The sequence below is a fragment of the Nomascus leucogenys genome, chromosome 23, assembly GCF_006542625.1.
Source record: "Nomascus leucogenys isolate Asia chromosome 23, Asia_NLE_v1, whole genome shotgun sequence".
NCBI classification, from domain to species: domain Eukaryota; kingdom Metazoa; phylum Chordata; class Mammalia; order Primates; family Hylobatidae; genus Nomascus; species Nomascus leucogenys.
The window spans coordinates 28,334,829-28,348,269 of record NC_044403.1 but is presented as its reverse complement, the minus strand read 5'-3'; the positions used below and the strand labels follow the sequence as shown (position 1 = coordinate 28,348,269).

The following is a 13,441-nucleotide window of genomic DNA, read 5'->3' as shown; positions in this document are numbered from 1 at the left end:
CACCTCCCAAAGGCCTGCCTCCTAATACCATCACATTGAGGGTTACGATGTCAACATTTGAATTTTGGGGGGACACATTCACTCTGACAATACCTAATAAAGTAGAATATTAATATCCCCTCTTCCAAAAAATACAAAGAACTTGTCTAGTAGTTTAGTCCTGTCTTTTTTTAATTGCTTGAGGTAGACATTATTATCTTCATTTGTTTAGATGGCATTTAAATTTATGAATATATTTGCAAGTTTCTCTGCTCCTCATTTGTTTTCATCTCAGACCATTCCTGAAGTACATTCTTTGAAAAGTCCTCTAGTGTGTGTAGAGCAGCTGGTGGTAAACACAGTGGCCTCAGTCAGTACACACTTCTAACCGATGATTCTCTCAGCACTTGGAAGATAGCATTCTGCAGTTTTTGGTTCCGTTTTTCCTGGTAAGAGGTTTCTATCAGCTAAATGGTGTTCCATGGTAGGAAATATGTCTTTCTCTGTAACTTCCTTTAAACTCTTCAATTATTCTTTAGTTTCTCATAATATATTAGGAGGCAAAATTTAAAATTTATCCTGCTTGATGTACATGTGTTTTCTTATTCTGTGAAATTCTTAGCTATTTTCTTTTCATATTCCTCTCCCTCATTTTTTCTATTCTTTTATTTTTTTGAGGTGGAGTTTCACTCTTGTTGCCCAGGCTGGAGTGCAGTGGCGTGATCTTGGCTCACTGCAACCTCCGCCTCCTGGGCTCAAGCGATTCTCCTGCCTCAGCCTTCCAAGTAGCTGGGACTACAGGCATGTTCCACCATGCCCAGCTAATTTTGTATTTTTAGTAGAGACAGGATTTTGCCATGTTGGCCAGGCTGACTTTGAACTCCTGACCTCGAGTGATTCCCCCCCCCCCCCCCCCGGCCTCCCAAAGTGCTGGGATTGCAGGCGTGAGCCACCACGCCCGACCATTTTTTTTCTATTCTTTTAGAGTTCCAATTAGATGCTTGTTATAGACTGAATGTTTTTCTTCCCAAAAGTTACATGTTGAAATCATAACTCCCAATATGATGACATTAGGAGGTGGGGTGGGTGGTTATTAGGTTACGAGGGTGCAGCCCTCATGAATGGAATTTGTACAAGAGACACCAGAGAGCTCTTTCCTCTTTGTGCCATGGGAGCACTGAAGGAGAAGTCAGCAGCCTGTAATGTGGAGAGGCCCTCACCAGAACCCAACCATGATGGTACCCTCATCTCAAACTTCCAACCTCCAGAACTGTGAGAAATAAATATCTGTTGTTAATAAGCCACCTAGTCTCTAGTACTTTGTTACAGCAACTAAGACAATGCATCATTAGGAATTCTCATTCTTTCCTTTAGAACTCTAATATATCTGAGCTGTGTTCTATCTCCTTGTACCTGTGCTGTGTACTGGGTAATATCTTCTGCCCTGTCTTTGAGTTCATTAAACCTCCTTTCATCTGAATCTCTGTTTTCCATTGAGGGGCCCCCCAGCCCCTAGCAATCCTGATTTTTATTATTGAAAGATCTGTTTGGTTATTTTAGAAAACTACTTATTTTTGATGCTTACTGTTAATTGCTTATTTTTGTGATTCTGTCTTTATGTTTTATTCATAGTTATTGTAAAGTCCATATTTGCTGATTTCAGTGTCTGAAGTCTTGATGGGTGGCTTTGGTTTATGATAGATTATTTTCTTGTGTGTTGAATCTTTGGCTAAACAATTATTTGTTCTAAATTAGTGGAAAACCTGTTAGCCTCTTTTGAGAATGATTTGCTCTGAAGAGGGTTTGCGTTTTATTTTACCCTGGGCCTGAGGTTGCATTAAGTCTCCTTACAGGAGCCCTTGCTCCCAGGAATGTTGTGTGTAGTCCTCCCGCTTGCCGTCCCCTCCAGCAGACCTCCTCTCCCAGCCCCACCAGCGTGTCCTGATAGTCCACCGCCTTCATTTTTTTCATATCGGTATTCACAGTTCAGCTCAGGGCTTTGGGGTTGCTTTACTTTGTCCCTTGGAGATTTTTTATATGTTCTGTGGGCCAAGCAATGCAGCACACACACACACACAGACACACACACAAACACACACACACACACACACACACAGACACCATTTAGATCTTTAGTAGGAGGTCCCTTCAGAGTGTCCAGTCAACCGTTATCCTGGAAATAGAGGTTTCAAAGCATTTGTTTTTTTTTTTTTTTTTTTTGAGAAGGAGTCTCGCTCTTTCACCCAGGCTGGAGTGCAGTGGCGCGATCTCGGCTTACTGCGGGCTCCGCCCCCCGGGGTTCATGCCATTCTCCTGCCTCAGCCTCCCGAGTAGCTGGGACTACAGGCGCCCGCCACCTCGCCCAGCTAATTTTTTTTTTTTTTTTTGTATTTTTAATAGAGACGGGGTTTCACCGTGTTAGTTAGGGTGGTCTTGATCTCCTGACCTCGTGATCTGCCCGCCTCGGCCTCCCAAAGTGCTGGGGTTACAGGCGTGAGCCACCGCGCCTGGCCTCAAAGCATTTTTAAAATGAAAAAGAAAAAGAAACGGAGGGAGGAAGGAAAGAGGAAAAGTAATACCATTATAATACTGAGCATTTGGATGGTGGGAATGAAGAAGGAAAAAACTATTAGATGATGGTCCTACCGCCCCAACACAGTACCTGTAAGATCAGAGCCAATTAATGAAGAGATGGGCAAACGTAAAAGAGGGAAAAACTAAGACATTTCTATCTCATCATTACCTAATTCCCATTAGGCAAGCATTCTTTTGGAAAATAATTGAATACCTGAGCCTTTATAAACTTACAACTTATTTTTACTTGCTAATAACTCCCTGAAAAGTTACGTGGAAGAGTACTTAAAAAATCTTTCATTAAAATATAGATAAATGCAGCTTATATTTTCTACATGTGATTTATACATCTCTTATATGTAGTTTTGAATGTTACTGTTCCTCTTCTTAATATATCACAGGACAAGGAGTAGATGAACCTCTTTCAGAAACTGGATTTAAACAAGCAGCAGCTGCTGGTATATTTCTGAATAATGTGAAGTTTACTCATGCTTTCTCCAGTGATCTCACGAGGACAAAGCAGGTACATTTATTTATTTATTTATTTTGAGACAGAGCCTCACTCTATGCCCAGGCTGGAGTGCAGTGGTGCAGTCTCTGTTCACTGCAACCTCCATCTCGTGGGTTCAAGTGATTCTGATGCCTCAGCCTCCCAAATAGCTGGGATTACAGGTGTGTGCCACCACACCTAGCTAATTTTTGTATTTTTAGTAGAGATGGGGTTTTACCATGTTGCTGGTCTCAAACTCCTAACCTCAGGTGATCCACCTGCCTCAGCCTCCCAAAGTGCTGGGATTACAGGCATGAGCCACCACACCCAGCAACAGGTGAGTTTAGAGCCAGGGTCTAGGCTGATGTGCCAAAAGTCTCAACAATTGTATAATCTTGAAAAATCTGCTACCAGAGTCTGTAGGGAATTAAATCCCAAACAGACATGACCTTCCTCAACAGAACTTATTTATTTTAATTTTATTTTGTACTTTTTAAAAAAATTAATTTTTAAATTAGAGTAGCCTAGAAAAAAAAGTCCAGCAAGAATATAAATAAGCTATTATGAGAGAGAGCAGGGAGAAACGACAGGAGAAATTAACCCATCATGACATCAGGTATTAGGATTACCAGATAGAGTAAGAAACCACTATGTCACTGTAAAGAAATAAAAGACTTGTTAGAAATATCTTCAGGGAACAGATTACTATAAAAATGAAAAACCAGTTGGGCATGGTGGCTCATGCCTGTGATCCCTGCACTTTGGGAGGCCGAGGCAGGTGGATCACTTGAGGTCAGCAGTTCAAGACCAGCCTGGCCAACATGGTGAAACCCTATCTCTACTACAAATACAAAAATTAGCCAGGTGTGGTGGCATGCACCTTAATCCCAGCTACTCGGAAGGCTGAGGCAGGAGAATCGCTTGAACCCAGGAGGCAGAGGTTGCAGTGAGCCAAGATCGTGCCATTGCACTCCAGCTTGGGCTACAGAGCAAAACTGTCTCAAAAATAAAAAAAAAGTAAAATAAAAACAAACCCAGTCTACTTATAAAAACTCCATCGAAGGAGAGTTTTGTGACCAACTGTGAGTGAGCTATTGTTGGAATTTCATCTCCCCCAAAAACAATTAGAAAATGTGACAAAATATGTGAAACCACTGTTTTCAGACATTAGACTTTGGGCACTGTGGGCCTATGATGCCTGAATGAAGTGGAACAAAGAAGGTGAGCCCTAGGAATGTCCTGGTTTTCTGGCTGAAGCAATTTCCAGACTCTGGTAGGGGAAGCCAAGTAGTGCTTAGAGGTCTCTGTGAGTTAAGGAGACAAAACTTGGAATTTGGGGAGGTTAATTTTTACATAACTAAAATTTGTGGGGCAGAGTACTGGAAGAAAGAAGTGGATCGAGAAAGAACTCTAGAAATATGTACAAGAATCTCCTTAAATTGAAACATTTCTTGAAACAAATGATAATGGAAACACAACGTACCAAAACCTGTGGGATACTGCAAAAATATTAGGGAAATTTTAGCTGTAAGTACCTACATCAAAAAAGAAGAAAAACTCCAAATAAACATCTAACAATGCATCTTAAAGAACTAAAAAAGCCACTTTGGGAGGCCGAGATGGGAGGATTGCCTGAGCTCAGGAGTTCAAGACCAGCCTGGGCAATACGGTGAAGCACCGTCTCCACTGAAATAACAAATCAGCCTGGCGTGGTGGCGGGCACCTGTAATCCCAGCTACTCAGGAGGCTGAGGCATGAGAACTGCTTGAACCTGGGAGGGAGAGGTTGCAGTGAGCTGAGATTGTGCCACTGCAATCCAGCCTGGGCAACAAAGCAAAACTTTGTCTCAAAAAAAAAAAAAGAAAACTAGAAAAGCAAGAGTAAACCAAATCCAAAATTATTAGGAGAAAAATAATAATGATCAGTGCACAAATAATTGAAATTGAAATGAAGACTCCAAAAGATCAGTGAAATGATAAATTGGTATTTTGAAAAGATAAAATTGACAGACCTTTAGGTAGACTTAACTAAGAAGATAAAGATCTAAATAGGTAATATCAGATGAAAAAGGAAATATTACAACCAATATCTCAGAAATTCAAAGGAGCATTAAGGGCTACTATCAGCAACTATATGCCAAAAATTTGGAAAATCTAGAGGAAATGCACAAATTCCTAGACACATGCAGCCTACCAAGATTGAACCAGGAAGAAATCCAAAGCCTAAACAGAATAATAACAAGTGACAAGATTGAAGCCATTATAAGAGTCTCCCAGTAAAGAAGAGTCTGGGACCCGATGGCTTCACTGCTGAATTCTACCAAACATCTAAAGTACTAATACCAATCCTACTCAAACTATTCCATAAAATAGAGGAGGAGGGAATACTTCCAAAGTTATTCTATGAGGCCAGTAGTATCCTGACACCAAAACCAGACAAAGACATATTAAAAGAAGAAAACTATACGCCACTATTCCTGATGAAGATTGATGCAAAAATCCTTAACAAAATACTAGCAAACCAAATTCAACAATACCATTAGAAAGATCATTCTTCCTGACCAAGTGGGATTAATCCCAGGGATGCAAGGATGGTTCAACATAAACAAGTGAATCAATGTGATACATTATATCAACAGAATAAAGGACAGAAACCATATGATCATTTCAATTGAGGCTGAAAAAGTATTTGATAAAATTTAACATCCCTTCATGATGAAAACCCAAAAACAACATGCGTACGGAAGGAACAATATAAAACAATACAATAAAAGCCAGTACAATAAAAGCCTCAACACAATAAAAGCCATATGCAGTAGACCCACAGCTTGTATCATACTGAGTGAGGAGAAACTGAAAGCCTTTCCTCTAAGATCTAGAACAAGACAAGGATGCCCATTTTCACCACTGTTATTCAACGTAGTACTGGAAGTCTTAGCTGGAGCAATCAGACAAGAGAAAGAAATAAAGAACATTTAAATTGGAAAGGAAGAAATCAAATTATTCTTGTTTGCAGATGATATGATCTTATATTTGGAAAAACCTGAAAACTCCACCAAAAAACAATTAGAACAGATACATTTGGTAAAGTTGCAGGATACAAAGCAAGATACAAAAATCAGTAGCATTTGAATATGCCAACAATGAATAATCTGAAAAAGAAGAAGTAATCTCATTTACAGTAGCCCCAAATAAAATTAAATACTCAGGAATTAACCAAAGAAGTGAAAGAGCTCCACAAGGAAAACTATAAGACACTGATGAAAGAAGTTTAAGAGGACAACAAAAAAATGGAAAGATACTCTATATTCATGGATCAGAAGAGTCAATATTGTTAAAATGTTCATACCACCCAAAGCAATCTATAGATTCAATGCAATTTCTATCAAAATACCCATGACATTCTTCACAGAAGTAGAAAAAAGCATCCTAAAATTTATGTGGAACTACAAAAGATCCAGAATAGCCTAAGCCATCCTTAGCAAAAACAAAATTGGAAGAATCACAGTACCTGACTTCAAATTATACAAAGAGCTATAGAAACCAAAATAGCACAGTACTGACATACAAACAGACACATAGACCAATGGACCAGAATAGAGAACCCAGAAACAAATCCATACATCTGCAGCAAATTCATTTTTGACAAAGATGCCAAGAAGATACATTGGGAGAGTCTCTTCAATAAATAGTGCTTGGAAAGCTGGATATCCATATACAGAAGAATGAAACTAGACCCCTGTCTTTCTCCATATACAAGTATCAAATAAAATGGATTGAAGACTTAAATCTGAGACCTCAAACTATGAAACTACTACAAGAAAACATTGGGGAAACTCTCCAGAACATTGTTCTGGCCAGAGATTTCTTGAGCAATAACCTGCAAGCACAGGCAACCAAAGCAAAAATGGACAAATGGGATCACATCAAGTTTAAAAGCTTGGGTGCAGCAAAGGAAACAATCAACAAAGTGAAGAGACAACCCACAGGATGGGAGAAAATATTTGTAAACTACCCATCTGACACGGGATTAATAACCAGAGTATATAAGGAGCTCAAACAACTTTATAGGAAAAAATCTAATAATCCAACTAAAAATGGGCAAAATGTCTGAATAGATGTTTCTCAAAAGAAGATGTACAAATGACAAAGGGCGGGGGGGATTCCAAGATGGCCGAATAGGAACAGCTCCAGTCTACAGCTCCCAGCATGAGCGACGCAGAAGACGGGTGATTTCTGCATTTCCAACTGAGCTTTGAAGAGAGTAGTGGTTCTCCCAGCATGGAGTTTGAGATCTGAGAACGGACAGACTGCCTCCTCAAGTGGGTCCCTGACCCCTGAGTAGCTTAACTGGGAGGCACCCCTCAGTAGGGGCAGACTGACACCTCACACGGCCGGGTAGCCCTCTGAGACAAAACTTCCAGAGGAGCAATCAGGCAGCAACATTCGCTGTTCAGCAATATTTGCTGTTCTGCAGCCTCTGCTGCTGATACCCAGGGTCTGGAGTGGACCTCCAGCAAACTCCAACAGACCTGCAGCTGAGGATCCTTACTGTTAGAAGGAAAACTAACAAACAGAAAGGACATCCACACCAAAACCCCCCTCTGTACGTCACCATCATCAAAGACCAAAGGTAGATAAAACCACAAAGATGGGGAAAAAGTAGAGCAGAAAAACTGAAAATTCTAAAAATGAGAGTGCCTGTCCTCCTCCAAAGGAACGCAGTTCCTCACCAGCAACGGAACAAAGCTGGATGGAGAATGACTTTGGCGAGCTGAGAGAAGAAAGCTTCAAATGATCAAACTTCTCTGAGCTAAAGGAGGAAGTTCAAACCCATTGCAAAGAAGTTAAAAACCTTGAAAAAAGATTAAACAAATGGCTAACTAGAATAACCAATGCAGAGAAGTCCTTAAAGGACCTGATGGAGCTGAAAACCATGACATGAGAACTACGTGACAAATGCACAAGCTTCAATAGCCAATTCGATCAACTGGAAGAAAGGGTATCAGTGATTGAAGATCAAATGAATGAAATGAAGCGAGAAGAGAAGTTTAGAGAAAAGAATAAAAAGAAACGAACAAAGCCTCCAAGAAATGTGGGACTACGTGAAGAGACCAAATATACGTCTGATTGGTGTACCTGAAAGTGACAGGGAGAATGGAAACAAGTTGGAAAACACTCTGCAGGATATTATCCAGGAGAACTTCCCCAACCTAGCAAGGCAGGCCAACATTCAAATTCAGGAAATACAGAGAATGCCACAAAGATACTCCTCAAGAAGAGCAACTCCAAGACACATAATTGTCAGATTCACCAAAGTTGAAGTGAAGGAAAAAATGTTAAGGGCAGCCAGAGAGAAAGGTCGGGTTACCCACAAAGGGAAGCCCATCAGACTAACAGCTGATCTCTCAGTAGAAACTCTACAAGCCAAAAGAGAGTTGGGGCCAATATTCAACATTCTTAAAGAAAAGAATTTTCAACCCAGATTTTTATATCCAGCCAAACTAAGCTTCATAAGTGAAGGAGAAATAAAATCCTTTACAGACAAGCAAATGCTGAGAGATTTCATCACCACCAGGCCTGCCCTACAAGAGTTCCTGAAGGAAGCACTAAACATGGAAAGGAACAACCGGTACCAGCCACTGCAAAAACATGTCAAATTGTAAAGACCATCGAGGCTAGGAAGAAACTGCATCAACTGATGAGCAAAATAACCAGCTAACATCATAATGACAGGATCAAATTCACACATAACAATATTAACCTTAAATGTAAATGGGCTAAATGCTCCAATTAAAAGACACAGACTGGCAACTTGGATAAAGAGTCAAGACCCATCAGTGTGCTGTATTCAGGAAATCCATCTCACGTGCAGAGACACACATAGGCTCAAAATAAAGGGATGGAGGAAGATCTACCAAGCAAATGGAAAACAAAAAAAGGCAGGGGTTGCAGTCCTAGTCTCTGATATAACAAACTTTAAACCAACAAAGATCAAAAGAGACACAGAAGTCCATTATGGTAAAGGGATCAATTCAGCAAGAGCTAGCTATCCTAAATATATATGCACCCAATACAGGAGCACCCAGATTCATAAAGCAAGACCTTAGAGACCTACAAAGAGACTATGACTCCCACACAATAATAATGGGCGACTTTAACACCCCACTGTCAATATTAGATCAATGAGACAGAAGGTTAACAAGGATATCCAGGACTTAAACTCAGCTCTGCACCAAGTGGACCTAATAGACATCTACGGAACTCTCCATCCCAAAATCAACAAAATATACATTCTTCTCAACACCACACCACACTTATTCCAAAATTGACCACATAGTTGGAAGTAAAGCACTCCTCAGCAAATGCATAAGAACAGAAATTATAACAAACGGTCTCTCAGACCATAGTGCAATCAAACTGGAACTCAGAATTAAGAAACTCACTCAAAGCCGCTCAACCACATGGAAACTGAACAACCTGCTCCTGAATGACTACTGGGTGCATAATGAAATGAAGGCAGAAATAAAGGTGTTCTTTGAAACCAACGAGAACAAAGAGACAACATACCAGAATCTCTGGGACACATTTAAAGCAGTGCGTAGAGGGAAATTTATAGCAATAAATGCCCACAAGAGAAAGCAGGAAAGATCTAAAATTGACACCCTAACATCACAATTAAAAGAACTAGAGAAGCTAAAGCAAACATGTTCAGAAGCTAGCAGAAGGCAGGAAATCACTAAGATCAGAGCAGAACTGAAGGAGACGAAGTCACAAAAAACCCTTCAAAAAGTCAATGAATCCAGGAGCTGGTTTTTTGGAAAGATCAACAAGATAGACCGCTAGCAAGACCAATAAAGAAGAAAAGAGAGAAGAATCAAATAGACACAATAAAAAATGATAAAGGGGATATCACCACTGATCCCACAGAAATACAAACTACCATCAGAGAATAAACACCTCTATGCAAATAAACTAGAAAATCTAGAAGAAATGGATAAATTCCTCAACACCTACACCCTCCCAAGACTAAAGCAGGAACAAGTTGAATCTCTGAATAGACCAATAACAGGCTCTGAAATTGAGGCAATAATTAATAGCTTACGAACCAAAGAAAGTCCAGGACCATATGGATTCACAGCCGAATTCTACCAGAGGTGCAAGGAGGAGCTGGTACCATTCCTTCTGAAACTATCCCAATCAATAGAAAAAGAGGGAATCCTCCCTAACTCATTTTATGAGGCCAGCATCATCCTGATACCAAAGCCTGGCAGAGACACAACAAAAAAAGAGAATTTTAGACCAATACCCCTGACGAACATCGATGCAAAAATCCTCAATAAAATACTGGCAAAGCAAATCCAGCAGCACAACAAAAAGCTTATCCACCACGGTCAAGTGGGCTTCATCCCTGGGGTGCAAGGCTGGTTCAACATACACAAATCAATAAACGTAATCCAGCATATAAACAGAACCAAAGACAAAAACCACATGATTATCTCAATAGATGCAGAAAAGGCCTTTGACAAAATTCAACAGCCCTTCATGCTAAAAACTCTCAATAAATTAGATATTGATGGGACATATCTAAAAATAATAAGAGCTATTTATGACAAACCCACAGCCAATATCATACTGAATGGGCAAAAACTGGAAGCATTCCCTTTGAAAACCGGCACAAGACAGGGATGCCCTCTCTCACCACTCCTATTCAACATAGTGTTGGAAGTTCTGGCCAGGGCAATCAGGCAGGAGAAAGAAATAAAGGTATTCAATTAGGAAAAGAGGAAGCCAAATTGTCCCTGTTTGCAGATGACATGATTGTGTATCTGGAAAACCCCATTGTCGCAGCCCCAAATCTCCTTAAGCTGATAAGCAGCTTCAGCAAAGTCTCAGGATACAAAATCAATGTGCAAAAATCACAAGCCTTCTTATACACCAATAACAGACAAACAGCCAAATCATGAGTGAACTCTCATTCACAATTGCTTCAAAGAGATTAAAATACCTAGGAATCCAACTTACAAAGGATGTGAAGGACCTCTTCAAGGAGAACTACAAACCACTGCTCAACGAAATAAAAGAAGACACAAACAAATGGAAGAACATTCCATGCTCATGGATAGGAAGAATCAATATCGTGAAAATGGCCATACTGCCCAAGGTAATTTATAGATTCAATGCCACCCCCTTCAAGCTATCAATGACTTTCTTCACAGAATTGGAAAAAACTACTTTAAAGTTCATATGGAACCAAAAAAGAGCCCGCATTGCCAAGTCAATCCTAAGCCAAAAGAACAAAGCTGGAGGCATCACGCTACCTGACTTCAAACTGTGCTACAAGGCTACAGAAACCAAAACAGCATGGTACTGGTACCAAAACAGAGATACAGACCAATGGAACAGAACAGAGACCTCAGAAATAATACCACACATCTACAACCATCTGATCTTTGACAAACCTGACAAAAACAAGAAATGGGGAAAGGATTCCCTATTCAACAAATGGTGCTGGGAAAACTGGCTAGCCATATGTAGAAAGCTGAAACTGGATCCCTTCCTTACACCTTATACAAAAATTAATTCAAGATGGAGTAAAGACTTACATGTTAGACCTAAAACCATAAAAACCCTTGAAGAAAACCTAGGCAATACCATTCAGGACATAGGCATGGGCAAGGACTTCATGACTAAAACACCAAAAGCAATGGCAACAAAAGCCAAAATTGACAAATGGGATCTAATTAAACTAAAGAGCTTCTGCACAGCAAAAGAAACTACCATAAGAGTGAACAGGCAACCTACAGAATGGGAGAAAATTTTTGCAATCTACTCATCTGACAAAAGGCTAATATGGAGAATCTACAAAGAACTCAAACAGATTTGCAAGAAAAAAACAACCCCATCAACAAGTGGGCAAAGGACATGAACAGACACTTCTCAAAAGAAGATATTTATGTAGCTAACAGACACATGAAAAAATGCTCATCATCACTGGCCATCAGAGAAATGCAAATCAAAACCACAATGAGATACCATCTCACCCAGTTAGAATGGCGATCATTAAAAAGTCAGGAAACAACAGGTACTGGAGAGGATGTGGAGAAATAGGAACACTTTTACACTGTTGGTGGGACTGTAAACTAGTTCCACCATTGTGGAAGACAGTGTGGCGATTCCTCAAGGATCTAGAACTAGAAATACCATTTGACCCAGCCATCCCATTACTGGGTATATACCCAAAAGATTATAAATCATGTGCTGTAAAGACACATACACATGTATGTTTATTGCGGCACTATTCACAATAGCAAAGAGTTGGAACCAACCCAAATGTCCAACAACGATAGACTGGATTAAGAAAATGTGGCACATATACACTACGGAATACTATGCAGCCGTAAAAAATGAAGAGTTCATGTCCTTTGTAGGGACACGGATGAAGCTGGAAACCGTCATTCTCAGCAAACCATCTCAAGGACAAAAAACCAAACACCGCATTTTCTCACTCGTAGGTGGGAATTGAACAATGAGAACACATGGACACAGGAAGGGGAACATCACACACCGGGGCCTGTTGTGGGATGGGGGGAGGTGGAGGGATAGCATTAGTAGATACACCTAATGTAAATGACAAGTTAATGGACGCAGCACACCAACATGGCACATGTTTACATATGTAACAAACCTGCACGTTGTGCACATGTACTGTAGAACTTAAAGTATAATTAAATATATTAAAAAAAACACAAATGACAAAGAGACATATGAAAAAGGGCTCAACATCACTGGTAATCAGAGAAATGCATATCCAAACTACAATGAGATATTTTACCCCAGTTAAAATGGCTTTTATCCAAAAGACAGGCAATAACATATGCAGGCAAGGCCGTGGAGAAAATGGAACCCTTGTACACTGTTGGTGGGAATGTGAATTCATACAACCACTGTGAAGAATTGTTTGGAGGGAGGTTCCTCAGAAAACTAAAAATAGAGCTACCATATGATCCAGAAGTTCCACTGCTAGGTGTGTACCCAAAGAAAGGAAATCAGGATATTGAAGAGATATCTGCACTCCCATATTGCAGCCCTTTTTACAGTAGCCAAGATTTGGAAATAATCCAAATATCCATCAGCAGATGAATGGATAAAGGAAATGTATACACACAAACAATGAAGTACTGTTCAACCACAGAGAAGAATGAGATCCTGTCATTTGCAACAGCATAGATGGAATTTGGGTCATTATGTTAAGTGAACTAAGCCAGGCACAGAAAGACAAACTTGCCATGTTCTCACTTACTTGTTGGAGCAAAAAATTAAAACAATTGAACTCATGGAGATAGAGAGTGGAAGGATGGTTACCAGAGTCTGGGAAAGGTAGTTGGGGGAGGTGTTG

The 13,441-nt window shown here is 40.0% G+C and overlaps 1 protein-coding gene across 1 annotated transcript in view; it reads left to right on the top strand.

Moving 5' to 3' along the window:
• The window catches only part of TIGAR (TP53 induced glycolysis regulatory phosphatase), a 32,895-nt gene that overhangs the window by 13,643 nt on the left and 5,811 nt on the right, over positions 1–13,441 (top strand). The window contains exon 3 of the mRNA XM_003273699.2: positions 2,955–3,076. Within this exon, the coding sequence (XP_003273747.1) occupies positions 2,955–3,076 (122 nt within the window). The remainder of the gene's footprint in view (positions 1–2,954; positions 3,077–13,441) is intronic.